We start from the raw sequence: 27,349 nt of genomic DNA, 5'->3' as shown, positions 1-27,349 counted from the left end.
TGGCAGTTTGGGCCTGCATTTGCTGATTTTTTTGTCACATTTGAGCTGAAAATCATGGCTGGCAGCAATGACAACGGTAATCTAATGCACATAAAGAAGCTTGAAGGCGCACATAACTTTCCAGTTTAGCAAAAGCAGTGCTACAATATCCTATTGCAAAAGAAGCAGGCAAAGCCGATCAAAACCAAAGGGGCAAAGCCCGCGGAGCAAAAGAAGCAGGCAAAGCCGATCAAAACCAAAGGGACAAAGCCCACAAACATGGAACAGGAAGATTAGGATGAGTTAAATGAGCTTGCACGCTCAACCATAGAGCTATTGATTTCTGATGCCTTGCTATTCAACATTGAAGGTTTGGATTCTGCATATGCTATATGGACTAGACTAGAAGAACTGGATGCACAAAAGAGTGTTGCAAGCAAAGTGTATTCGCTGAAAAAGCTAATGGATTTGCATATGAAAGAGGGTACAGCAATATCTACTCACTTGAGTGAGTTTAACTCCATTTTCAGCTAGCTGGTTGCCTTGAAGTTCATGATTGATGAGGAATTTAAGGCTACTTTCTTGCTTTGCACTCTACCAAAGAGTTGGGATACATTCAGGACTGCTATGAGCAATTCTAATGTAATTCTTTTGTATGCTGATGTAGAGAGTGCCCTACTTATGGAAGAGATGAATCAGCAAAACAATGCATCCAGTAAGTCTTCCATTGCTTTGTGTACTAGGGGCAGATCACACCAAAAGGGCAAATATGATAGCAAGGGATGTAATAAATCACATGGCAAAGATGTTGAATGTCATCATTGTGGCAAGAAGGATCACTTTAAACGTGATTGCTACAAATGGAAGAAAGATAAAGGAAAAGGCAAGAAGACAGATGATAGCAAGGAAGAGAAGAAGGACAGTCAGCCTAAGAAGAGCAGTATAAAAATTGAAGAGGTGAATGTAGTCACTCATGACAGTGATAGTGGAAGTGATGTACTTTTTGTCTCTTTACACTATGGTGCACATGCTTTACTTGCATCTTGGGGACAACTATGCATGTGAGATTGCAGGTATTAGCAGTGCGTAGTTACAATTTCACCATAGCTCTATCTTTACACTTCAGCATGTACGGCAAGTACCTCAGGTCAAAAAGAGCTTGATTAGCACAAGGCAGCTAGATGATGATGGTTTTCATACCACCTTTGGTGATCGAAAATGGAAGATCTATAAGGGATCTAGGGTTATTGCCAGAGATTACAAGTGTGATACTTTGTATCCACTTCATGTATCTAGTGTGCGTGACCATGTTGTTGCCGTGACCGAGCAGCCAAGCGTTTCTTTGTGACATGGCCGGTTGGGACACATGAGTCAAACACAAATGAAAGTGCTTTCTCGTTTGGGTTACTTGCCTTATCTTCGTTATACTGATTTTGAGCACTGTGAGGCAAACATGCACAAGCATCTCATAAAAAGTCTCTTTCTTTGAAATCTTCTCCTCTAGAGTTAGTACATTCAAATGTATGTCAAATGCCAAGATTATCTTTAGGAGGAAAGAAATATTTTGTCACCATTGTCGATGATGCTACACAGAAAGTATGGGTTTATCCTATTTATAGAAGCAAGGATGAAGTGCTTGACAAGTTCAAAAAATTCTTGGCATTATCTGAAAATCAGACAGACAAGACACTTAAGTGTCTTTGCTCTAATAATGGTGGAGAATATGTATCCTAAGGCCTTTCAGGCATTTTGTGACAGCAAAGGGATAAAGAGGGAGATCACTGCCCCTCATAATCCGCCCCAAAATGAAGTTGCACAGCGTATGAATTGGACCATACAGAATAAGGTCCGTACGATGCTATCTCATGCTGCATTACCCCATGGTTTTTAGGCAGAGGCTGTTATGATAGCCGTTCACTTAATTAATTGGTCACTAAACAGGTCTTTTGGGAGGGGGGGAGCGGGGGGCGGCGGAGTTCCCCAAGAAGCGTGATCGGGCAAGCCACCTTCATATGCTCACCTGAAAGTGTTTGGTTGCGAGGCTTTTATGCACATTCGTAAAGAAAAACGCAGCAAACTTGAGCCAAAGTCCTGTAAATGCATTTTCCTAGGATATGGTGACGAGGGTGAAATGGGGTATAAATTGTAGGATCCCGAGAAAAGGAAAGTAGTACGCAACAATGACGTTATCTTCCGGGAAGATCGCATGCACAAACAGCCCAAAAAGACTGAGGAGGTCCGGAGGGTTGTATTCCGGGAAGAAATACCTTTTGGACAACAAAATGTACCCATTGTACAGCAGCAAATACCTGCTGTAAATGAACCTGTAAATGCAGGAAATGATGCTGAAAATGATCAGCAAGCTATTGCCCATTATAATGAGCCACTACATGTGTAGGAATAGCCAGGACAGCAAGCTGTTAATGCTGATTTGCAGGCTGAAATTCCAAGAAAGCATACTGAAAATGAAAATTTGCAGGAACAGCCCGCAAACAATGACCATTGGGTTAGGAGATCGTCTAGGGCTACTAGAAAACCTGACAAATTTGTTCCTGGTGCAAACAATGTGGCCGATTATGTCATGTTGACAGACTGTGGTGAGCAATGGATCAAAAGGACAGCAAGAAATGATATAAAGCCATGTTGTCAAAGATGGAATCTCTCGAGAAAAATGGCACTTGGGACTTGGTGCAGTTGCCTAAAGGATAGAAAACACTTCCATGCAAATGGGTTTACAAGATGGTCACTTCTGGTTCCTCGCCAAAGTACAAAGCAAGATTGGTTGCAAAGGAGTACAAGCAGGAGCATGGAATTGACTTTGATGAGATTTTCTCTCCTGTAGTCAAGATGACTACATTGAGAACCATTTTGGGCTTAGTTGTAGTTAAGGATATGGGGCTTATACAAATGGATGTAAAGACTGCCTTTTTACATGGTGATCTGCATGAGGATATATATATGCAGCAACCTGAAGGGTTTGTTGAACAAGGGAAAGAAAAGATGGTATGTAAACTCAAAAGGAGTTTTGTATGGGCTGAAACAAGCACCAAGAGAATGGTATCATAAGTTTGATGCATTCATGAACTCCCAAGGCTTTCATAGAAGTCAAGTGGATCACTGCTTGTACACCAAGAAGGCAGCAGATAGCAGCCCGATTATCTTGGTTTTGTATGTTGATGACATGCTAATTGCTGGCAGGGATACTCATGCCTTGGACTCACTAAAGCAAAGTCTTCATGGCAGCTTTGACATGAAGGATCTTGATGATGGAAATCACATTCTTGGCATGCGAATACTCAGAGATAAATCGAAAGGCTTACTCTATCTATCTCAGTAGGAGTATATCTCCAAAGTTTTGCAGCGTTTCAATATGGAGGGGGGGAAAACAATTGGGGTTCCACTGCCTCCATATGTGAAACTCAGTGCAGAGGACAGCCCTACATCTGATAATGAAAAGGCTGAAATGGTCAAGATACCATATGCTTCAGCCGTTGGCAGTTTGATGTATACTATGGTTGCTATACGTCCTGACATTGCCTTTGCAATGGGAATGGTTAGCAGATACATGGCAACCCTTGGCAAGAAGCATTGGGATGCAATGAAAGGTATTATGAGATACCTCAAAGGCACAAAGGATTTGTGCATCTGCTTTGGAAAGCATAAGGCATCTGTTGTTGGCTTTACGGATGCAGACTATGCTGGTCATGTAGACTGCAGGAAGTCCACTTCTGGGTATGTGTTTACTTTCACACGAGGTGCAGTCTCTTGGATCTCTAGGCTACAAAAGTGTGTTGCATTGTCTACTACAGAGGTAGAGTATGTGGCTGCCACACTGAGGCATGCAAGGAGGCTTTATGGCTTTCACGTCTGGTGGGAGCACTTGGCATCTCAGAGTTACCTGTTCTCCATTGTGATAGTCAGAGTGCTATCATGCTAGCACGGAATCATGTCTTTCATGCAAAGACAAAGCACATACACATGAAGTACCACTTCATTACAGATGTACTTGACACTAAGAGCATTGAGCTTTTCAAAGTGCATACAGATGATAATCCTACACACCTTCTTACAAAGGGTCTTCCAGCAGAGCGGTTTGCTCATTGCCGACAGATGATGGGAGTTGGATAGATATATGTATTTCAGCTTTGTACATACCTAGACTTAGCTAATTCTTTTCTTCTCTTCAAGCACATTGCCTTTAGGTGGGAGGTTGTTGGGAATAAAGGCCTCGTGCCTTTAGATGTGCTCGGGTGTGAACACACCCTTAGCACTTACTGTTGAGAAACCCTTCACCCTTCATCCGCAGTTTGCGTTTTCACGTTTCTACATTTTGCGTTTAGGGTTTGCAGCCCCAAAAAGGGGCGCCATCCTAGACTGACTGTGCCTATTTATAGGCCACTCTCTCATTCATTCCTTACACCTGATTCATTCAATCCGTCGCCCCTTCTCTCTAGCCTCTTCACTACCCTCACACCCCTTCAGGAGGACATTGCGGTTCGTGGTTCGTGACCGTCTTCATCATCTTCCTTGTGCTACGGCACCCTTGTTTCCTTGTATCACATTCACTCCATGATTCAGGTCTTCATCATTCCATTCATCAGAGTTTCTTTTCTCTTCTCTTCTCTTCTCTTCTCCATGTTTACCGAGTTCACTCCGTGTTCCTCCCCGCAAACCCTACTGTCTCGCTAGTACATCATCTTTTGACACTTACACACATATATCTATCTAAAAACCTAACGGTACATTCTCGTCATTGTACCTACAAACGTACTCACTCTCTACTCTGCTCTATCTCACTCTCTCTGTCTCTCACTGCACGTAATGACTGTCTGTCTCGATCTCCATGCCTCACCCATCACTACAGGTTTATCCACTGAGTTGGATGCCATGAAAAAGCAATATGTTGCTAATTCTGACTTTGCTAATGTTTATGATTACCTTTGCAATGGCCAAAGGCATGAACACTTTGTGCTAAAAGATGGATTTCTGATGATGCATGGACGACTATGTGTCACAAACAAGTTAAGTTCTAGAGTTATCACTGAAAGTCATGTTCCTCCGTATGTAGAGCTTGTCAAGGTCTTGTCTGGTTGAAGAGATCTAAGAGCTTGAAGCAGGATAGGTGCAGGGTGGCTATGGCTGCCACACGGTCAAATGGAGAAGGAGTGGGAGATAAAGTTATGAACTCAAGCTGAGCCAAGAAAAAACAAAGAGAAGCTGAAAGAGCAGAGAGGAAACTAGGCCATGCCCGACTGGGCTCTGATACCATGTTAGAAACTCGGATCTAGGATATGGCTATGACAGAAGCTATGGAGGTTGAAATGGAAAGTAGAAACTCATGAAGACATTAACCCTGACAAGACAAATTGTCACACAAGTGAATTAGGTTCCAAGACGATCATTCGACTCAAATTGGCCGCCCACAACTACAATCTACCAATACTAAACTTAGCCTATTTGGGGGCCAATCGTATGCCCTCTTAGAAAGGTACAAAGTAGTAGCCTCTATCAAGTTTGAAAGCATACCCATAATCTTTTATGTGTTATTGAACGTAAAGAATGCTCGTCAAGAATCGTTGTTAGGACACTCATTTAAAAAGCAAGCACATTGTCATGTCAACTATGACTCATAGCGTATTCACCTTGCTATTGGCAATGTACGAATAGTCACAACTTTCAGCAAGGGAAGCACAGCTCCATCCAAGCTCGCCAAGCCACTGGTAGAGAAACCCGCCACCAAGTCTAAGGAGGGGGGTCGAGACACAAAGGTATTGATGCCACGATCAAGGCAATGGAGCATTTCTTTTATTGGCCAGCTTTGAGGCATGATGTAGAACAGTTTGTTAAGACATGCATCGTATGCCAGAAGGTAAAGCATGATAGGCAAAAGATGCCGGGTTTATTGCAGCCCTTGCCTATTCCAAGTAGGCCTTGGCAGAGCATTGCAATGGACTTTATTTTTTAGCTTCCTAAGACACCTACAGGGAATGAAGGGATATGGACTATCATTTGCAAGTTTAGCAAACAAGCCCATTTCATTCCGGTGAGGAAGAAAATAAAGGCTGATCATATGGCACAATTGTTTTTGCAACAGATCTTTAAGTATCATGGTATACCAAAGTCGATCATTAGTGATCGAAACCCCCGAATGACCAATTTATTTTGGAAGGGCTTGTTTGAGAATATGGGTACCACACTGAAATTCTCATTATCATTCCATATGCAGACAAATGATCAGTCTGAGGAAGCAAATTTCACAGCGTTAGATCTTTTGAGGTGCTATGTTTCAGACCACAAGACACAGTGGGAGTAGTATTTGCCCTTGGTTGAGTTTGCTTACAACAACGCAGTGCATAGTTCTACGGGCAAAGCTCCATTTGAGGTGGTTGGGGGTGGCAAGAAGGTACCACCTATTTTGTAAACTAAGGATAAGATCTTTGAGGCTAATCGTTATGTAGAAAACTTGGAGATAGCCTATGCAAAGATAAAATATGCACTTCAGAGATCGCAAGAAAAGTAAAAGAGGGTAGCTGATCGCCACAGACGTGGTTTGCACTTTGTAGAGGGTGATTATGTATTGTTGTGTTTTGAAAAGGCAAGGCTGAAAAAGATGAAAGAAAGAGAAAGATTGTATCCGAAGTTGAGTATGAGATACTATGGGCCCTTCCAGGTGTTGGAGAAGATCAGGGATGTGGCATGTCGGCTGAAATTACCTTCACATTGGCAGATACACAATGTCTTTCATGTCAGTTTATTGAGGCCTTTTCATGGTGATGTGCCAGAGGATATGTCTACTGAAATTCAACCTAAGGTTTAGGAGCTAGATGAGATTTTGGTACCTAAGCAAATTTTGATAAATGGATGGAAGAGGATGACTTGGCAAACCATCCTCAGTTGTTGCAACTTTACCTAGATGCCTTTCAATTAGAGCCGACTTTAGTTCGAGCTCCATCAGTTCAACAGAGCAAGGCTTCGGAGTATTGCCTGATGCTTAAGGGGAAGGTAGCATTTCCCCTCCTCCAATTATGGACAGCTCTCGTATGTAGTGGATCTCAGAGGTATTCAGCATGCATCCAAGGTACTGCGATGACAGTATGTTTGCCATGAGATCACTACTTAGTGTACTAGTCACTGTGAGATGTATGCAGATGAGTATGAGTTTCACCCGGGCACTGAAACTATACTTTTGTATCAACTTATGATCAATTTGGCATGAATTTTGCCTCACTTTTGATACAAAAATTCTAATCAGTTTCTGCTCAGTTTTTGGTCAGCTTGAGAACTATTTATGGTCACTTTTTGGATAAATTGTGCATCCGTTTTTGCACTGATTCCTAGTCAGTTTTTGCAATGAGTTTGTGATCAGTTTGAGGTCACATTTGCAGCAGTTTGTGATCAGTAGGTGATCAGTTTATGATAAGATTATGCTTAGTTTTAAATGGTTTACATCTAGATCCATGGACAACAGCATATGTTATGATGCCATTGATGTTTTAGCCATGGTTTATGCTTGGTTTTCGCTATACTATGCTTTGGTTTTGTCAGATGAGTTGAGCTCATGAGAAATGAACATGTCACATGATAATCTAGCTGTAGCCAACGAACCTTCCTTCGCAATTATTTTTGCTACAGCACCGGCTGCCCTGACTAATCGTCCGCCTCGGCCAATGTTTTTGAGATTCTTTGTGCGTCTTATGCTATGTTATGTTGGCTGGTACTTTTCAGCATATGTTGGGCATAGGAATGGTTGAACAGCAATGTGCAATGTTGTGTTGACTATAATGCCCTATGGAAATTCCAATGTAGTACTTTGCTTTTGATGCATTTGGCAATCCAATCGTCCTTAATTGCAAGGATTTCAAGGAGCCCGGAACCCAAAGAAATCACGGGATGTCAAACGCAAAAGTTGCTACAAGTTATGCCGCATATGTACTTGGTGGTATCTAGTACCCGGTGTTGGCCTAGGACGTTCATTTCGCTATAAGTGTCAGTTGGTGACACTAGAGAAGTGGCGTTTAATAATACCTCTGATGGTCAAATATGGCACAGAGACACTAGGGAATGGAAGTTGCCTAGTCAACATGTCAAAAATGCACATGCAAGACTGGAAAACGACTTTAGAGGCTGGAGAGAGGCATTTTTAGTGTATTCAATCTATAAGAGAGAGGGAGGAGATGTTGCCGGTCTGATTTGCAGCCATTGGAGGACCTTTTGAGGCAATCAAGGGCAAGAGAAGACCAATCAACAGCACGTGACAGCATCTACAGACTGTTGATATGGGGCAGCAGCAGTAAATGACTGATTTTCTTCAGTTCTTTGCATCTACAAGCTGTTGTGGAAGAGCAGTAGCTGCAATTGACTGATTTTCAATCATCCTTCGCGACAAAACTCTAAATTTTCTCTCTCTACAACTTTCCCTCTCATCTCCCAACCATTTCATAGCCTTGCTCCGAAAATCTCAGCATTTGGACCCTTGGAGGCTGAGAAATTTCAGATTTCTCTGCTGTAAACCCTACTCTGCAACAGAAACTTGGGTTTAGCAGCAACCTTGGGAGCATGGAGCGTGCCAGAAATTGGAAGCTCCAAGTCTTAAATTTGACAAGGCTGAAGATGAATTTCAGCTAAATTCAGATGGAGGACTAGCCAACCATTGAATTTGGGGCTTTTTCCATCTCCATCAAAGCGGGTGAAGGCCAATTAAGTGCCCGAATCAAGGGGCAAAATAGATTAAAGACTTCCTGGTCACTTTGGACACCAAGGGGAGTTGAAATACCGAAAGGGATTGGGAGAATCCCATTGTAAATCAACTTCTTTTTTAATAAAGCTAAAGAAATACCCAAAGGGACACCAATTTTGGGGCCAATTGGGTGTGCATTGTCCAAGGTAAATTTATATTTTCAAATTTTCATTAATTGTTTGCTGCTATAATTAAGTTGTAATCAAGGATTTACCACCCTATCTGAGGAGGAAGGTTGGTTACACGAACCATGAAAAATACACATCCTCATGATAGCTGCTATTAGACTGTCACTTTTAGTGTTATCAATCTGTCATCTCCTAGTTATGAGATCCTGTCAGAATCTAACAGAGACATGGGAGCTCTAGCATTTTAGTGTGCATATCTCATGTTTTAGGCTCTTTTCATTTGTTTGTCAATCAGTTTACACCTCTCACCAATGCCTACCTGCCCTAGACTATCCAGGATGCCACCTCATTATTAATTTATTTGTTTGATTGCAGCCCTCATGTTATTTGGAACATGTTGCCACAAGAGGTGGTCATCAGCTATTTATAGTTGGCCACTCTTCACTTTGGCCATCATCTTTTGTAGGTTTCTCCTCTGACTTTGGCATCCTCCTCCATCTCCAGTGCTGCTGCTGCTACTATCATCATCTTTCTTCATGGTTCTCACCACCATGTGGAGAGCAACATCAAGTTCCTCGTCCTCCTATGGCATTGACATCCATGGTTAAGAGAAGGTTCCTACCCTTCACTTCATACCTAGAGGTTTTAGTAGCATTGTCTTCAACATCAGCCTCCCTTCGTTGTGTACTCACCCTTTGCATTGCATGATCATTATCATCTTTGTAAAAGGGTACTTATTTGAGAGTGTGCAACAAAAGAAGGAACACAAACACAATGAGAAGGGAAGAGAGAGAAAGCATAAAGAAGAAGGAAGAAATCTCCACTACCTGAAAATGAATATTGAATACAATGGGAGGACTGATCAGTCTCTTCACGCTACTCACAACGTCAGTGAGGGCACCAAATCAAGCTAATGAAGATGGCAACACCAAAGTTGGAGAGTTTCAAAGATAAAGTGTGCACAACCTACACAAGAATGTGTAGGTTAAGTGGGGAGTGGCTGCTACATATAGAAAGAACCACCAAATCTGGCAGACTGCCAAAATAGGCCAAAAATATGGCCGACCTGCTCCTAAAATGCCTACAGCTGCAATAAATGCAATGTAACTACATAAGAAAATCTAACAAATGGTGACGTGGCATCTAGGATAATCTATAAGCAGGTGAGCTCTGACAAGATGTGTAAACTGATTGACAAACATAGGAAAAGGGCCTAAAATAGGAGAAATGTACACTAATATGCTAGGGCTCCCATGTATCTGTCAAACTCTAACAAGAGCTCACAGCCACGAGATGGCAGCCATGTAGATGTGCCAGAGGGGGAGAATATGTTGTTGCCTGCTGCTAGAGATTGTCGCCTTGGTCGAAAACCGGCCAATTGGAGCAGCAATCTTACATTTTGGTGTCAGAAGACTATTGCTTGATGAGGAAAGTTGTCGCACGGGTGGAAGATGATGTTGCCTCCCTCCAAAAGATGTCACCCTCAATCCAAATGATGTCGCCTTGGGAAACAAAGGTTGCATGTGCAGAAAACGCAAGGGTAGATGCCAGCATTTGATGGCTGGGTGGTCTCCTCTACAGATAGCTCAACTGTGTCCTCATTTCTAAGCGATGATACAATGTGAGAGTGCACAACAAAAGAAGGAACACGAACACAGTGAGAAGGGAACAGAGAGACAGCATGAAGAAGAAGGAACAAATCTGCAATGATTGAAAATGAATATTGAATACAAAGGGAGGACTAATCAATCTCTGCACACAGCCCCCACCGTCAGTGAGGGCATCAGATCAAGCTGATGAAGATGGCAGCACTAAAGTCGAAGATTGTCGGAGAGAAAGTGTGCACAACCTAGAGAAGAATGTGTAGGCCAAGGGGTGGCTGCCGTATATAGCCAAGAACCACCAAATCTGGATGACTGTCAAAATAGACCAAAAATATGGCCAACCTGCTGCTAAAATGCCTGTGGCTGCAATAAATGTAGTCCGGCTACATGAGAAAATCAGACAAATGGTGGCGTTGCATCCTGGACAATCTAGAAGCAGATAGGCACTAACAAGAGGTGTGAACAGTCTAACAAACATAGGAAAAGGGCCTAAAATAGGAGAAATGCACACTAAATTGCAGAGCTCCCATGTCTCTATCAGGGTCTAACAAGAGCTCACAATTGGAAGATGATAGACTAACAACACTAAAACAGGTAGGCTAAAAACTTAAGCTAGTGAACAATTTCCCCCATGCAAGACACTGTCCAAGTAGAACCTTGCTACATGCACATTCTCATCATGTAGCATTCATCTATGCACCTCATTCTGCAAAAGCACCCCTCAGCATGCTCTAGATCCTGAGCTAGCTCCACATGCAATAATACCTCTACCATTTTTTTCCTTTGTCATCAACAACCTTGCGGGTGGTGGCATACATATTGTTCATTGCTTTGGGGTAGGACTTGTCAGGGTACACACGAGGTGAGCTATGCTTGCAATCCTTTTCTTGTTCCAGTTTGGGCCTAAAAGGGGGTGTTAAGGTAAAAAAGGAGCAGTTCATATCAAACCTTATTTAGCTCCCTTAAACTCAAAATTTAATGCTACAAAGAAACTATGTCACATCAGCAAACTCCCACTATTTGGTTGCTTGCTCAGGTAGCATCCCCAATCATTCAGTTCTAGCACCCCCCAACTCAGTCTTCATCTTCCAATGGCTGCCTGCTCTTCTCCGACCACTGCTACCTGCCATCTACAGCTAAACGCCTTGTTTCCAGCTGTCACCCCATCTTCAAGAGGTCCACATCTGCTACATATCCAACCAAGCTGCTGACATCAGCAACCAGCCCTGCCCTATGACATGCCAGCACTTATGTTTTGCAGATTTCTGTTGTAACTTGTTTGCTGGTCATCATCGTCCACCTGGCCGACTGCTTTCTTGACTGTCTCTAACACCTGATAGGTGGTTTTCAGCTGCTGTCCTGTTTTCAGCCACAAGGACAGCTGCGTCTGCAGGTCATCAAGTGCCAGCTGTTGTACTGCTCCTGTAGGTCACAGTCTGCCAGGCACACTTCTACATGCTGTGTTTTTGCTGCTACCCACTCTGTTGAGTATCAACTGGCGGATACAGCACTCAGGATCCATCTCCGATGCATATCAGACTTTTGACTCTTTTCTCAGCCCACTCCCACAAGAGTCATGGCTGTCAGACAGCTCGGCCTTTGAGTATTTTGTGCACAATTCCAATTATTTACTGCATCCATTCATTTTCTTCAAAGTTATTCTATTCTCTGTTTTGCGTTTTTGTCTAAGTTATTATGTTTTAGTTATGTTCGTATATTATGTGTTTTATCAGTGCAAAACCCAGCATATCTTAAGTGTTTGAGCTTCCAAATCTTGTCTATTGTAAAGAGCAAGATCTCAAGCCCTCTACATGTGTACAGGTGCATGTGCATGGGCGCAATTCAAAACTCCCAAGAATCTGACCTGCTATGCACACTCCCCACCCCCCTGGAGCAAGATCTCTCACCTTCTACATGTGTACAGGTGTGCATGGGTGCAATTCAGACCTTCCAAGAATCTGACCTACTATGCACACCCCCCCCCCTTTCTTTTCTTTCACGGTCTTCTTTTTTTGGGAGGGAAAAAAAGGAGAGGTTGTGTTGGTGCACAAGCGAAGATTCACACACAAGACATGCTTCCATGTGCATTTTCAAGTGCACTTTAAAGAGCCCCAAATAATGTAGACTTCCCCTTCTTTGGCAAAGGACCATATGAGATGGATTAGAAAGGGCTAAGGAATATCAATTATGTTCGATGGGTATAACCTCCCATGTGTATTTGAAAAAAGAAATCATAAGCATCTGATATGCCAAAATATTCCAATGATTTGGGCTTATGATCTGATTCTTTTTCTACTCATCATAAATTCTAAGCATAGGCAAAGCCTACAATATTTACTGGCAATTTGTGTGAGAGTGCGCTGCGGAAGAGGGAATACGAACACGGAGGGAGAGAGAGAGAGAAAGCAGAAAATAAGGAAGAGAAATCTGCACTGACTGAAATGAATGCTGAATACACTGAAATGGACTGATCAGTCCCTGCACGCAGCCCGAAGCATCAGTGAGGGCACCAGATCAGGCTGATGATGATGGCAGCACCACCACGGGGGAGAAGGAGTGTCGGAATCTGCAAGAAGACAAGTGATCAAGTGGGGAGGGGGGCTGCCAATAAATAGGCAAAAGGACAAACCCTAACCCTAACCCTAAAATGGGCGCAAACCCTAAAAATGCCCTAAAATGGGCGCCCCACAACAGTGACCAAAAAGTGGCTGAGCAGCCAGTGGATGCCCACTAAAAGAGGCCAAAAAGAAATACACAACCTAAGACAGCCAGTCAAGAGTGACTAGCCTCCCCCATCATAACACATGACAGACATGTCAGGGCTCCTAATGTCCTCATCTGACTCAGACTGAGGCTCACAGGCAGGAGATGACAAGGCATGACAAACATGACTGCTAACACCCCCTCTCAGATCCGGGATGTGGCTGAAGGCCGAAGAGGAAATAGATCCTGGGGTGGCAAGAGGAATGCCAATGTCGATGAAGTCCGTCGATGTAGACTGCCGCTGAAGGAGCTCCTCACGATCCTGGGAATCCCCCTCTAAAACACTAAGGGCCAGGGAATCCACAGCCGAATCACCGAGATCGTCCCCCTTGGAAAGGGATGGGGGGTACGAGGGAACCACCGGAGGAGAAGGTGGGGGATGGGAAGGAACCTATGGAATAGAAGGTACACAAGCAGGAACGGGTGTAGCAATAGACTGCCTCGGAGGACCCTGCAGCAAAGAAGGGGAATGGAGCCTGTAAAGCCCGCTCTCCTGCCAACCTGTAGATAAGACAGCTCCGGTAAGAGAATCCTCAATAACAACGGCATGCTCGGTAAAGATCACTCGTAAGGCCATAAACTGAGAGGAGGGAAATGCCCAAATCCGGAACATGTAGGACCTGTGAAAAGGAGCTCGAAGGTCGGTCAGTAAACAAAGGCAATGTGCCAACACCACTAATAGGCACCAATAAAATGTCACCAACAGTGACTGAACCCTCTGATGGACGGAGATCCTGTAACAAATCACCTCGGGGAGTCATATGACTCGAAGCACCACTGTCCACTAACCAAGGCTGCGCAGAAGACACTGCAGCCACGGAAGAAGGATCCTCCTCCAAAGCATGGATATGAAGGAACACTGACTCATGGGTAACAGCGGGTGTAGAGGTAGAAGAAGGCTCCGATGTAGATCCACCCTTCGCTCCCGGACGAAGGTGAGGGTACTTCTTCCAGCATTTCTTCTCGGGATGTGTCCCTTTCCCACAGTGTGGGCACTTCAGGCTCTCTGAATCTGAGTCAGAGCCTGAAGAACTGTCCTTCTTCTTAGCCTTTGACTTCTGCTTCTTCTTCTGTCCTCTCGAACCTGCAACAAAGGCTCTAGTGGAGTCAGATCCACTAGCACTGACCTCTCTGAGTCGCTCATCATGCTCCAAGACAAGCGGGGATAGCTCCTCCCATAGAAGCTTCTCACGGGTCCTCGATATAAGAAGGCTGGTGTAGAGGACATCAAACCGAGGCGATGGCAGTTGAGTCAAAAGAATCATAGCCATGTCTTCAGAAGATATCATCCAACCGAGGGAGGCAAGCTCATCCCTCATATCCTGTAATCTGTTGATGTGGTCCTTCATGGAAGGACTATCATCAATAGCGAGCATCCGCAACTTCTTTTCGAGAGATATCCAGTGGGCAAACGTCTTCTGATGGTAGAGAGACGCGAGCTTTCTCCACACGTCTGCTGCAATCTTCAACCTGTAAACATGAACAATGACAAAATCCTGCAAACTCAGAAAGAGAAAAGATCTGGCTCTAGAATTGAGCCGATCCCATAATGCTGCACGATCCATAGATGTCCCATCTGCGGGATCCACCTTAGGCCGAGGAATAGGAACAGAAACAAGCTCCCAAAGATCGAAGGAGTCCAAGATACACTCCACCTTGCAGGACCATAGAGAAAAATTGGAGCCATCCAACCGGTCCTCTTTGGGCAGCTGAGGAAGTACGAGTACCTGTACAGGGGGTACCAAAGGCTGCATCTTCGGCCCACTGGAAGGGGCTCGCCGAGATACATGAATAGAAGGGGGACGGAAAAGAGGAATAGACTCCGGACGACGGTCCTCGTGATAGAAATCACGCCTCCGTTCAGATGAGTGTCGAGACAAAAGCTCGTCATCTGAGTCATCAAAGCCCGTAAACTGATGAGAAGACATCTTCGATATCTGCAAACACCAAAACACAACAAGGGAAGGTTGCCGGTGCCGAAACACAAACATCAAAAGCTCCTGAGCTGGCCGCCTTGCACAGAACGCAAGGATGATGTCAAACGCAAATGCTAACGATGCAGTCACCACAGAAAAACAGCCTCCTGCCTCAAAACGCCAGTAAGGAAGATGTCGCCCAGCTGTTGGGGAGGCCGCCTGGCTGAAAACGCAAGCAGGAAGAGGTTGTTGATGACGTGGCAGCCACTGGAGAAGACGCCAGTAGCAAACGCAAATATTTGGGACCTCCTGGAAGTTGCACTCAGAGAAAGGAGGAACCTCAATCTAGTAGTTCGTGGGGGACTGAAAGATTCGACCTTTGGCCCGTTGATGACTGATTAGAGACCCAAGCTAACTCATTGGGCTAGACACCCGATATAGACCACCTGTTACGACCCATAGAAAACCCAATTTCAACTAGTTGGGAGTAATTAAGAGAGAGTAGGAAATGAATCCATCAAGGGGGTCACACTAGGCAATATAGGCATTTAAGCACGTGTGAAAGCTGAAAAGCTTGATTTTGCACAGCGCACATTGAGACACACTACTAGTAAATAAGTATTGTACATTCGTGAACTGTTGGATTAACAAGGAACAACGGCTGTTGGGGATGATGCCAGCAGCAAACGCAAAGATGTGACACCAAAACAGGCCGCCTTGATCAAGAAGATGGTGCAGAAGGTGACGCCTCAGCTGTTGGAGACGTCTTGACCAGCAAACGCAAGGTTGTGGGTGTTCTCCCGCATAAAACTCAGCTCCGTGTACTCTCCTTCGGCTCTAATACCATGAGAGAGTGCGCTGCGGAAGAGGGAATACGAACACGGAGGGAGAGAGAGAGAGAGAGAAAGCAGAAAATAAGGAAGAGAAATCTGCACTGACTGAAATGAATGCTGAATACACTGAAATGGACTGATCAGTCCCTGCACGCAGCCCGAAGCGTCAGTGAGGGCACCAGATCAGGCTGATGATGATGGCAGCACCACCACGGGGGAGAAGGAGTGTCGGAATCTGCAAAAAGACAAGTGATCAAGTGGGGAGGGGGGCTGCCAATAAATAGGCAAAAGGACAAACCCTAACCCTAACCCTAAAATGGGCGCAAACCCTAAAAATGCCCTAAAATGGGCGCCCCACAACAGTGACCAAAAAGTGGCCGAGCAGCCAGTGGCTGCCCACTAAAAGAGGCCAAAAAGAAATACACAACCTAAGACAGCCAGTCAAGAGTGACTAGCCTCCCCCATCATAACACATGACAGACATGTCAGGGCTCCTAATGTCCTCATCTGACTCAGACTGAGGCTCACAGGCAGGAGATGACAAGGCATGACAAACATGACTGCTAACAATTTGCTATCAAATACTAAATATTGTCTAACAAGTGAATACATGGTATCTGTTAGTGAAGTGTGTATGTTACATCCTTCCCCCTTTTGAACAAAATTGAGATGTTCTGCAAAGGTGATTCATCTACCCATATAGGCACGCTAAATATAGGTAATGTTGAACCTACTCAGTATGTGTTAAATTCACCCTATGCAGGGCCCTCAGGAATTCCCCCCCCCCCCAAACAAACAGCATCACCTATCAAACTTTCTCAATAGCTCCCAGATTTCCCATATTCAAACACAAGAATCATTAACATTATATTACTTTCTTTTTTGGATATAGAATTCTTTCCTAGCTTCTACATGTCATTTTCATCAGAACCATAAAGGGCAAGAGAATATGGAAAACATGAAAAGTTCCATAGTGTTCACCTAGCAGCTTCACAATTTACAAAACACATTCTAACCATGCCAATAATAATGTGAGAAATAACTCAGTTAACAATTGTATTTTACAACGTGAAGCACTTGAGTAGGAACAAAAGAGAGATTGGTAGAAAATCTTCCAACTCTGCAATCCCTTCGCTTACCTCCATATGGGAACTTTGTTTGCAAAGCATGTTCAGCAGCCCTCTGATTCAGATAAGTAAGAGATTGTCATGAATTTTAGCTAGTGTGTTTTAAGCACAACCTAAAAACTTGAAAAGGACAGCCACCAATCCCCAATAATAATAACAAAAGTTGTTAACATGCAGACATCAAATAAACAGGCTCACAGTTATTCAATCAGCAGCTAAACCTTGCCAAAACAAGTCACACAACCATGCCAAAACTTATAATTACAGTGATCAGCTCAAAATTACTATCTTACATAGGTCAACAAAAGACGGCTAGCAGGGGCAATCCAAGCCCTGAATAGATAACAGTCTAAATACAACTATGCAGCTAATATGCAGTGAGAAAAAGGCTGAATCTACAAGGAATTCAATAAGCTGGAACAAAAAATGAAAGGGCTGGACTAGGAGTTTAAGAAAGGCCATTATTAATATTGCAATTTGTGCATATTCAGAATTCAAATGCAACCGGCATAAAGACACTTCACCACCAGGTATACCTTGCAAAAACAATCACATATGCTTAAGGAAAAGCCAAAGTAAGTTTTTGTTTGCAGATGGAGCCATGGAAAAACTTCCAAATTTAAGTGAAGTGTACTACATGGTGCTTTTATAGAGGCAATGCTGTCCAAAAATCCAGGAAACCCAGAGGGTCCAGGACACTAGCTACAAACATGGGCTACTGAAGTAAAGGCTTGTACAAGAGGGTTCCCTTATAACTGTAATGCTTGATAAAACTCCAAGAAATCCTGAGACTGCTGTCCAAACACAAAAGCACCACTAAAGGGTGTACCAACAATGTGTTGGTACACAAAGAATAAAATGTATTTATACTTGGGGCACGTAAGGGTGCATTCACATGTACAACGTAATAATACACGTGTACGATACATGAAGGTGAATAAAGGACCTTTACATCCCAACAACCTCCCACTTAAAGGTCCGAATTGAACCTTTAACCAACTCCCACTAGTCGTATGCAATGCTCATGCTGAGCCTTGCTTAGACTTTTAGTGAGAACATCTACAAGATTCTCCCGTGTTTTGATCTTAGCCAATGTGATTAGACCATCTTCCAGAATCTGTCTAATAAAGTGATATCGCACATGTATATGCTTTGTGCGTGAATGATACTTGGCATTCTTAGCCACATACACAGCACTCTTTGCTATCACATCCCAACGCTGGAATACTTATAGACAAGCCAAGATCCTCTGCAAGTCTACTCAACCATATAGCTTCTTTAGAAGCTTCAGTAGCTCATATGTATTTAGCATCAGTAGTACTCAGTGCTACGATGATCTGCAACCTGGAGCACCAAGAAACGGCCCCACCAGCAATTGTAAAGACATACCCACTAGTGGACCTGCGAGTGTCCAAGTCACCTACCATGTCTGCATCACAATAGCCTTGCAAACTAAGTGCACCCTGCCCATAGCGAATACATTTTCTTTGTGTACCCTTTAGATATCGAAGAATACACTTGACAGCATCCCAATGTGGTTTGCCGGGATTTGACATAAACTTGCTGACAACTCCCACTGCATGTGCAATGTCTGGACAAGTAGCGACCATAGCATACATAAGAAAGCCACAAGTTGATGCATAAGGAACTCCCTTCATAGCAATGGCTTCCATGTCATCTTTTGGGCTGTTGGCTTTACTAAGCTTAAGATATGGAGGTAAGGGCACCCCAAGAGGCTTAGCTTCAGCCATGTTAATCTGTCCAGTACCTTTTCAATGTACTTTTCTTGAGATAAGAACAACAATTTCTGCATTCTATCCTTGTGAATCCTCATGCCCAATATATGCTCTACATTCCCTAAATCTTTCATGGAGAAAGCTGATTTCAACTGATCTTTGAGAGCATCCAAGCTAGTCTTTCTTTTCCCAGCTAGTAACGTAAGATCCACATACAAAACAAGTATGATGGGATTGCCATCTGTATCCTTTTTCATGTACAAACAATGATCTACATGGCTGTGTGTAAATCCATGAGAAAGCATAAAAGTGTCAAACTTTTTGTACCACTGCCGTGGTGCTTGCTTCAGCCCATACAAGCTGTGTTTTAGTTTACACACCAACTGCTCTTTTCCAAGATCTACAAAGCCCTCGGGCTATTTCATGTAGATTTCCTCATCAATGTCACTATGCAGAAAAGTTGTTTGCACATCCATTTGGTACAGCTCTAAATCCAATACAGCAGTGAGAGGAAAAAGCACACGTAGTGTAGTCATCTTCACAACAGGTGAGAAGACCTCTTGGAAGTCAATTTCTTCCTTCTGTGCATACCCTTTGGCAACCAGTCTTGCTTTGTACTTGGGTTTCCCATCAATTGTCTTTACTTTGTAAACCCATTTATTTGGAAGAGGCTTTCTTCCTTTGGGCAATGACACAAGATCCCAAGTATTATTATTGGCATACAGAGATTTAATCTCTTCCTGCATAGCTAGCTCCCACTTACTGCTGAATTTGCATGACTTGGCCTCTTTATATGTAAGAGGCTCACCCTCATCTATAAGCATCACATAGTGGTCATACCTATGTGGTTGCCTTCTTAAGCGTTTAGACTTGTGTACCCAATGATCTGTATTCTCAAGAATCAGGTCTACATCAGGAGGTATATTATTTTCAGCATTTATTGGCTGCTGTAAGCCAATTTTAGCACGTTGTTCATGTTGTACAGGTTTAGGGTTTAGGGCACCTTCATTTTCATTTTCAACATCTACATTTTTATAATCAGCAAGTCTATCTTGCTGTCCATGACTTTCTAGTGCTTCTATTTACTGTCCATCATCATCTGACTCGAAATAACTAGTTGATCATCAGTTTCAGCTTGTGATACAGGATCATGAGGCTCACCGTTTGAAGTAATTGGTGGCTCCAAATTCTGAAATTTGACCTTTTTCATGTCTTCATCAAAGGCAAAAGTACTTTTCAACAACTTTCCATCATTAAACACAACATTACAGCTGCGAACACTTTTCTTGGACTATGGTAACCACACTCTATAGCCAAATTCACCCTCAGCACCATAGCCCATGAAAATGCCTTTGGTGGATTTCCGGTCAAGTTTACTCCTCAGCTCATTTCTAACATGCACAAAAGTAGCAAAACCGAATATCCGTAAATGGTCATATGAGGCCGATTTGCCAAACCAAACCTCCTCAAGGATGCCATTATTTAAGGACCTGTTTGGAGAGCGGTTGCAAATGTGAATCGCGGTTTTAAATGCCTCTTCCCAAAATTTATGAGGGAGATTAGCAATGGACAGCATGCACCGCACTCTTTCACATAAAGTCCTTTTGTATCTTCCAGCCACACCATTTGAAGAAGGGCTGTAAGGAGCTGTAAGCTCACTCTTGATTCCATGCAAGTCACAAAAAGACTTAAACTCGGTAGATGTGAACTCACCCCCATTATCGATTCTCAAACATTTCAAGTTTCAACTTTCTACCTATCTAAGTGGTCACAAATGCATAAACAGTTTTAAAAACAGCAAACACTTCACTTTTCTTTTTCAACAAATAAACCCAAATCTTCCTGGAACAATCATCAATAAAAGAGATAAAATATGCAACACCACCCAACGATTTCACGGGCACCTGAAAAAACAAGTGAGTGTTGGATATAAATAGAGAAAAATGAATGACCAGGTCGGCCAACTAAATCTGGCCGACCGCTGCCAAAACTGGCCAACTAACCAAACTGGCTGACTGCACATAATATAGTGACAAAAACTCAGCAATCTTATCTGTTGTGCCACGTGGCACTGCTGCATCCCCACAACTGTATGACATGCCCAGAAAAAGGTTCCCGCTCTTGGTGTCTACTAAGAAGTCCCAAAAACTCACAAAAAATGTGTAAATGTGCCCAAGAGAACTAACCATATAACTTTAGCCTGACAATGCCAATCTAGGGGATGACTGAATCTATAACACCCCCTCTCAAATCCTAGACGAGGCATAAGGCTCAAGGATCCAAAGTGTTGTTGAAGAACAACCTGAGGAAGTATCTTTGTAAACAAGTCTGCCAAATTGTTTTGTGCCTTGTAGTATACCACATCAATAGTCTCATCCAAGAGCTTTGCCGAAATGAAATGGTACTGTATCTCAATGTGCTTCAATCTAGCATGAAATACACGGTTCCCTACCAAAGCAATGTGAGTCTCATTGTTGCAATGAAGTCTCATAGGACCTGTCTACCGAGCAACCAAGCTCTCCTATTAGCCTCGGAAGCCATGGTCTCACATGTGTAGAAGATGCCACTCTATACACCACCTCTGTAGAAGAAAGGGTAACTATGGGATGCTTCTTGGCACTCCACGAGATAACACCTGTACCCAAAGTAAAGGAATACCCTGTCGTTGACCTCCATTGGTCAACATCTCCAGCCCAATCTGAATATGTCCAGCCTAAAAGAACCAAAGCTGTGTTACCAATACCTGCTCAATAATGAACACCAACATCCGGGGTCCCCTCAAGAACTGAAAATCCTCAAAGCATTGCTTATGAACTGGCTTGGGTTCACGCATGAACCCTGCAAGCAAACCTACATGAAAGCATAAATCAATCCGAGTGTTAAGGAGCCATATCAACAACCTAGATTGCTTGTAGCGGGTAGCATCTACCGCCGGTGAATCTACATGGGCCATAGCTATCTAGTTCGGATCCATAAGAGTAGAAATAGCCTACATCCCTTTATCTCAAACGTAGTCAAAAGCTCCTACACATACCGCTATTGGGAGATAAAAGTCCCCCTCAGAATCTGCCAAATCTCATGACCAAGAAAGAAATGGAGAAGGCCCATATCCGTCATCTCGAACACATCATGTAGAGCCTCCTTTGTGTGCTTGACCTTTTGGGCATGGTCATCTGTCATGATGAGATCATCTACATGAAGCACGAACAATGTGTGCCCTCTAGTTGAGGTGTGGACATACAACTCCGGATCGGAAGAGGAACGCCAATGCCCTAACTTCCTATCTTCTCATTCCAAGTATATGGAGCCTGTTTGAGGCCATAAAGCACCTTCTTTAACCTATATACCTATCCATTGGATGAGGAACGCCGATGCCCTAACTTCCTAACTTCTTGTTCCAAGTATATGGAGCCTGTTTGAGACCATAAAGCACCTTCTTTAACCTATATACCTATCCATTGGATGAGGAAAAGCCAAAAGGCTGCTCAACATAGATCTCCTCCTCCGAATGTCCATTAAGAAAAGCAAACTTTACATCAAGCTAATAGACCCCGGCCATCTCCTATGGTTAGCTAAGGCAAGAAAAACCCTAATGGTAGCCATCTGAGTTGTAGGTGCAAAGGCGTTATGGAAATCCGCCCCTCACCACTATGTGAAGCCCTTTGCAACAAGCCGCACCTTGTGCTTATCCAAAGTGCCATCACTATGCTACTTGGACTTAAAGACCCATTTGACTCCAATCACCTTCCTATGAGCGAGCCAAGGCACAAGATCCCAAGTGTAATTCCACTCCATCGCATCCAACTGCTACTCAATAGCCCTCTTCCAATGTTGGGACTATAAAGCCTCCTTCGTAAAGATGGACCCGCTAGCTTGCATGCCACAAGACATCAAACAAAAGTCAATACAAACAAGTTTAGTGGATTGTGCCTAGTTCCTCCAAGAGCACTCCGGGCCATCGTGTGGCTGCCACTCCTCACGGACTCCTTCAATCCTTGAATCACAAAGTGTATCATGTGCCCAACAAGCAAGAGGCTGATACTCCCCTCACTACTTTGCCTCTATCAAAGTCTCTAGAATGTCCATTAGTGCTAACGAAATGGATAAGCCAAAACAAAAATTAGTACGAACAAGTTCAGTGGAGTGTACCTGGTTACTCTAAGAGCACCACGGGCCATCATGTGGCTGCCACTCCTCAGGGATTCCTTCAATCCTTGAATCACGGAGTGTATCACCTGCCCAACAAGCAAGAGGCTGATACTCCCCTCACTACTTGGCCTCTATCAAAGTCTCTAGAATGTCCATTAGTGCTCACGAAATGGGTGAATCCACTCGTGAAGCAATCTCCGCTCAAAAAGCAATCCGCTCGTGAATCCGCTCAAAAGACACTGGAGCAGGTCCCCAACTGTCACTCAGATCTCTAATGACGGAATGCTCAACAACCCCCTCTACAACTGGAAACTCCACGAATTGAACATACGACTCCTATATACCTCTCATGAAATGGAAACATAAAGCTTGTATCCCTAGGAGCTATAACCCATGAATACCTGTCTTTTGGACGCCGGCTCAAACTTATCTCGCTTTTTCTTCGCAATGTGAATATAAGCATGACGCCCAAGTACCTTGAAATAATAAACATCTAGGTTTTGACCAAAGTAAGTCTCAAAAGGTGTCATGCCAATCACAACTAATATAGGGAACCAATTAAGGATGTGAACAGCAATGGCCATTGCTTCGGCCCATAGACACTAAGGTGTCTACCGATACTCCACCATAGTCCGTAATATCTTGATCACGCTGCAATTCTTCTGCTTCAATATGCCATTGGCTACTAATGTCAGTGGTGACATTAGAGACTAGGCATTAATTAATTAATTAATACTAGTCTAAGGGCTAATAACTACTCGCAAATACTTAGAAGAAAAATTGACCTAGCCAATTTCATTATTGGTTGGTAAAATTAATTTTTTGAGCACTATAAGAATTATTAAATTAATTTTTAGAATTGATATTCTAAAAATTAAATTAATAAGTTGGATAATGTTGGAAAACGAGATTAAAAGATTGCCACTTGGCAAAACTTGCCCATGCAAGTGGAAAAAACGTTTTCAGGGGCTGGTAAGAGAGAACGAGACTATTAGAGAGCAAGGAGAGCCTATTAATGTGATTTGAGCCACCAGGGATCAATTCTACAACATATGACACCAATTTGGAGCCCTTCAAGAGCAGGTGGCAGCAGCCCAAGGTCCTAGTGCAAATGACAATATGCAGGAGAGAGCAATCTTTTTGGTAGTCTTAAGCTGTAAGTGATAGCTTCCATGGCTATTTGAGTAGGGCAACAGCAACATTCTCTCTCATTCTCCTAGCCGCCTCTCGAGTTATCTCAACATTTTCAAACAGTTTCCACCATTAGAGGAAGAGATTTCAAGCAATCTCTGTTGTAAACCTTGATTTACAGTAGAAATTAGACTTTTGACAACCGCCTCGGGATCCATGCTCAAAATTGAGGGCCTCAAACTTTAATTCTAGCAGCTGAAATAGAGGAATTTCAAGGAGATACAAAAGGCCAACCAACCAATACTAGATTTGGAGTTGAATGTGTCTTTCAAAAAGCAGGGTGAAGGCAATCCCCAAGCAAACCAAGGGACAAATTGGTTTGGAGGTTTACTAGTCTGATTTGACAACAAGAAGCACTTGGATTAGCGAAGGATATCAAAGGATCTTAGTTGTACACTCCATCCATTTGCAATAAAAGTTAAAGAAATACCACAAGGGGCACCAGTTTTGGAGCCAACAGGCTGTCCAATATCCAAGATTGCATGGTAAAGTATGCATTTCAGTTTTTGAATTTGTTAATTGCTATAATGAAGTGTTTAATCAGGTTTCATAACCCTCTTCAAGCAAAGAAAGCCGGTTTTATGGTTCTATCCCTAGGAAACCATTAATTCCCTTGACTTGAAGGGGCCCAAGGCACCTAATTGAAGGTCAAAAGCTTTGCTCTAGTGCTGAAATTGTATTCAGTCAAGCATTACAACAAGAATGTCTTCAAATAGTGAGATGGGACCAAGTAGAGATGACGCCTCTCAATCTGAAAATTCACAAAGTGTGCAGACAATTCCATGCCTCATCTTGGATAAGGCACGCATCATGGACAGCAAGCTAATAATGTTGGTTCAGACCAAAATGTGAATCCCTCTAGGCCTTTAGAAGTTGATAATCAGCAAGAGGAGGAGAAATCTGATGACCAATTTAAAGACTAACTAAGGACAGCAGCTGAAATGTTTATGCAATTGGCAAATGATACTCAGTTTATGCACTTTTTGAACCCTTAAAGGAGAGTAGCAAAGGCAAGAAAAGGAAATCACTTGCACAACATCGTGAAGTTTCCGCTTTTGCGTAATTTGGGTCAGACTTAGGAGAATATGCTAGTATGATTTTAATGAGGTGCGGAGCTTCGCATCATCTTCAAGAGCTTCACGACAAAATATGCCAAAGGAAGAGCCAACACAATAGCATGATGTTCCAAACGTGGGTAGTGAGAATAAGCAAATGATGCCAGTGGGGCAATTGATGCATATGCAAGGCCAACTTGGAAGTGCCAATTCAATGCTTTCTGGACAGCAAGGCATGCATGCAAAGATGGGGCAGCCATGATACTTTTGCAGTGGCACTAGTTTCCATGCTATGGTGGATTGAGAAACCCTTCGCCCGCAGTTTGCGATTTTGTATTTTTTGTGTTTCTGCATTTAGAGTTTGCAGCCCCAAAAAGGCACGCCACCCTAGACTGATTGTGCCTATTTATAGGTCACTCTCTCATTCATTCCTCACGCCTGATCCTTCAGTCCGTCACTCCCACTCTCTCTTCGTCATCAGTCTTCTGACACTCTCTCTCTTCCACCATCTCTCCTCTCCTCTCCTACCACCATCTCCACACTCTCCTAGCGCCAACCTTCATCTCCAATTGACTGCGTTTATGGTAGCAGCATGCTCCTCTTCAGTTGGCGTCCATCCTCCATTGTTGGCGACAGCATCTTCTATGCTCCTGCACCTTGCGTTTGTGAGTCCATACTCTCTTGGCGTCAGCATCCAGGCGACACCTCCTCATCCTCCGTTTCCAGACTCAGAGGCTTCGTCGACAGTCTTCCTACACTCCAGGGCTTCCCTTGTGCTACAGCACCCTTGTATCAAATTCATTTCATCAACATGATTCATCTTTCATCATCTTCTGTGTTACTTTTCTCTCTCAATGTTTGTCGTACACACTGTGTTTTCCCTCGCAAACCCTACTATCTCTCTGGTCACTGAGTCATTTTGATATGGTATCAGAGCCGAAGAAGCTCAAAGAGCCACAAAGATCCTCCTCATCAGCGAAGACAAAGATCAATGGAGGGTTTAGCATCAACATTTGATTTCTCTATCATTTCCGATGCGCATTGGGAGATATCCTTTTTCTCCCTCCCACCCTCCCTTCTCCAATTTGCCACCCCGGTATCATGGCGTCTCCACCAACAGATTGCCCTTCTACTAGGTGCTACTACTGTGGCACAAACGGTCATTCCACCGACGACTATCGACTTCGAACTTTGCTCCCCATCCCCCGAAGTATATGCATCTCCCACCTAGCACTCCTTGTGCCACCTCTCCTTTCTGGGCCACAAAGATCATTCTACATCACCTATCGAAGTATTATGCTCAAGGCAATAAGCCGCACCCGACGCACACTAAGTCCTTTTGAGCACACAGAGGCTCTAAGACCTTACGAGGCGATAAGCCCTCCTAGAGACCACCCCGCTCCGCAGAGGTTTCTCCCACCCACTTTCAAGTACAGTGGCTTCCACGGCTCCATCTCCTCCACAGTCCACTCTCCTGAGAGCCCGCCACTGTTCCCCACCCTTGGCTCATCTTGAGCTTCCTTCCTCCCCATCCTCTTCCACCCAAGTTCGAGAGGCCACTTCTAGGTGCTTTCCATCTTCTTCTTCTGAGCCCCAGATACTTCCTTCAGCACGATCGGTGGCATTTCCTTCGTCATCAAATGCTTCGCGGTCCATGAGCCATGAGTGGTTGGATTCCCTTTCTCTCTCAAGATGGGATTCATAGGGGGATTTTCTTACTTCACCCTCAGAGGGGACTTCCAGTTCTTCTTTGACTTCAAAGGAGGCTCCTACTTCTACTTCTTCCAATTCACAAAGGGACCCTATATCCCATGAAGTTCTTCACATACCATCACCTTTCACTTTCGAGGAGTGGCTCTCCTTCAAGCAGTTATTTCCTATACTCATACCCAAGATCCAGAGGACCTACTTAGATCGGGGTCCTTGGGTTTGAAACACAAACTTGGTGGGCTAGGCCTTCGTATTCCTTCTAGCATGGAGTCATGGAGCTAGTGGCTTCTTTCCCAAGGTTGAGTTTCAGGTTCTACCGCTCATCTTGTCTCCTGATTATCTTCAAAGGTCTCCTTTCAGGTGATATTCTCAGATTACAAGGTGGATCTTCTTCGTCCCTTCGTCAACATGGAGCCACCTC

General features: G+C 43.6%; 1 protein-coding gene across 1 annotated transcript in view; it reads right to left on the bottom strand.

Annotated features, from left to right (window-relative positions):
- LOC148030502 (NAD(P)-binding Rossmann-fold superfamily protein) overlaps positions 1 to 27,349 on the bottom strand; it is a 117,331-nt gene that overhangs the window by 21,763 nt on the left and 68,219 nt on the right. The window contains exon 8 of the mRNA XM_087686846.1: positions 17,100 to 17,142. Coding sequence (XP_087542972.1) covers positions 17,100 to 17,142 — 43 coding nt within the window. The remainder of the gene's footprint in view (positions 1 to 17,099; positions 17,143 to 27,349) is intronic.

Source organism: Lygodium microphyllum, chromosome 10, assembly GCF_053477565.2.
Source record: "Lygodium microphyllum isolate KBCC chromosome 10, Lygodium_microphyllum_v1.1.10, whole genome shotgun sequence".
NCBI classification, from domain to species: Eukaryota; Viridiplantae; Streptophyta; class Polypodiopsida; order Schizaeales; family Lygodiaceae; genus Lygodium; species Lygodium microphyllum.
Note: the sequence above shows the minus strand (reverse complement) of the source record. Positions and strands in the feature narration are given on the sequence as shown.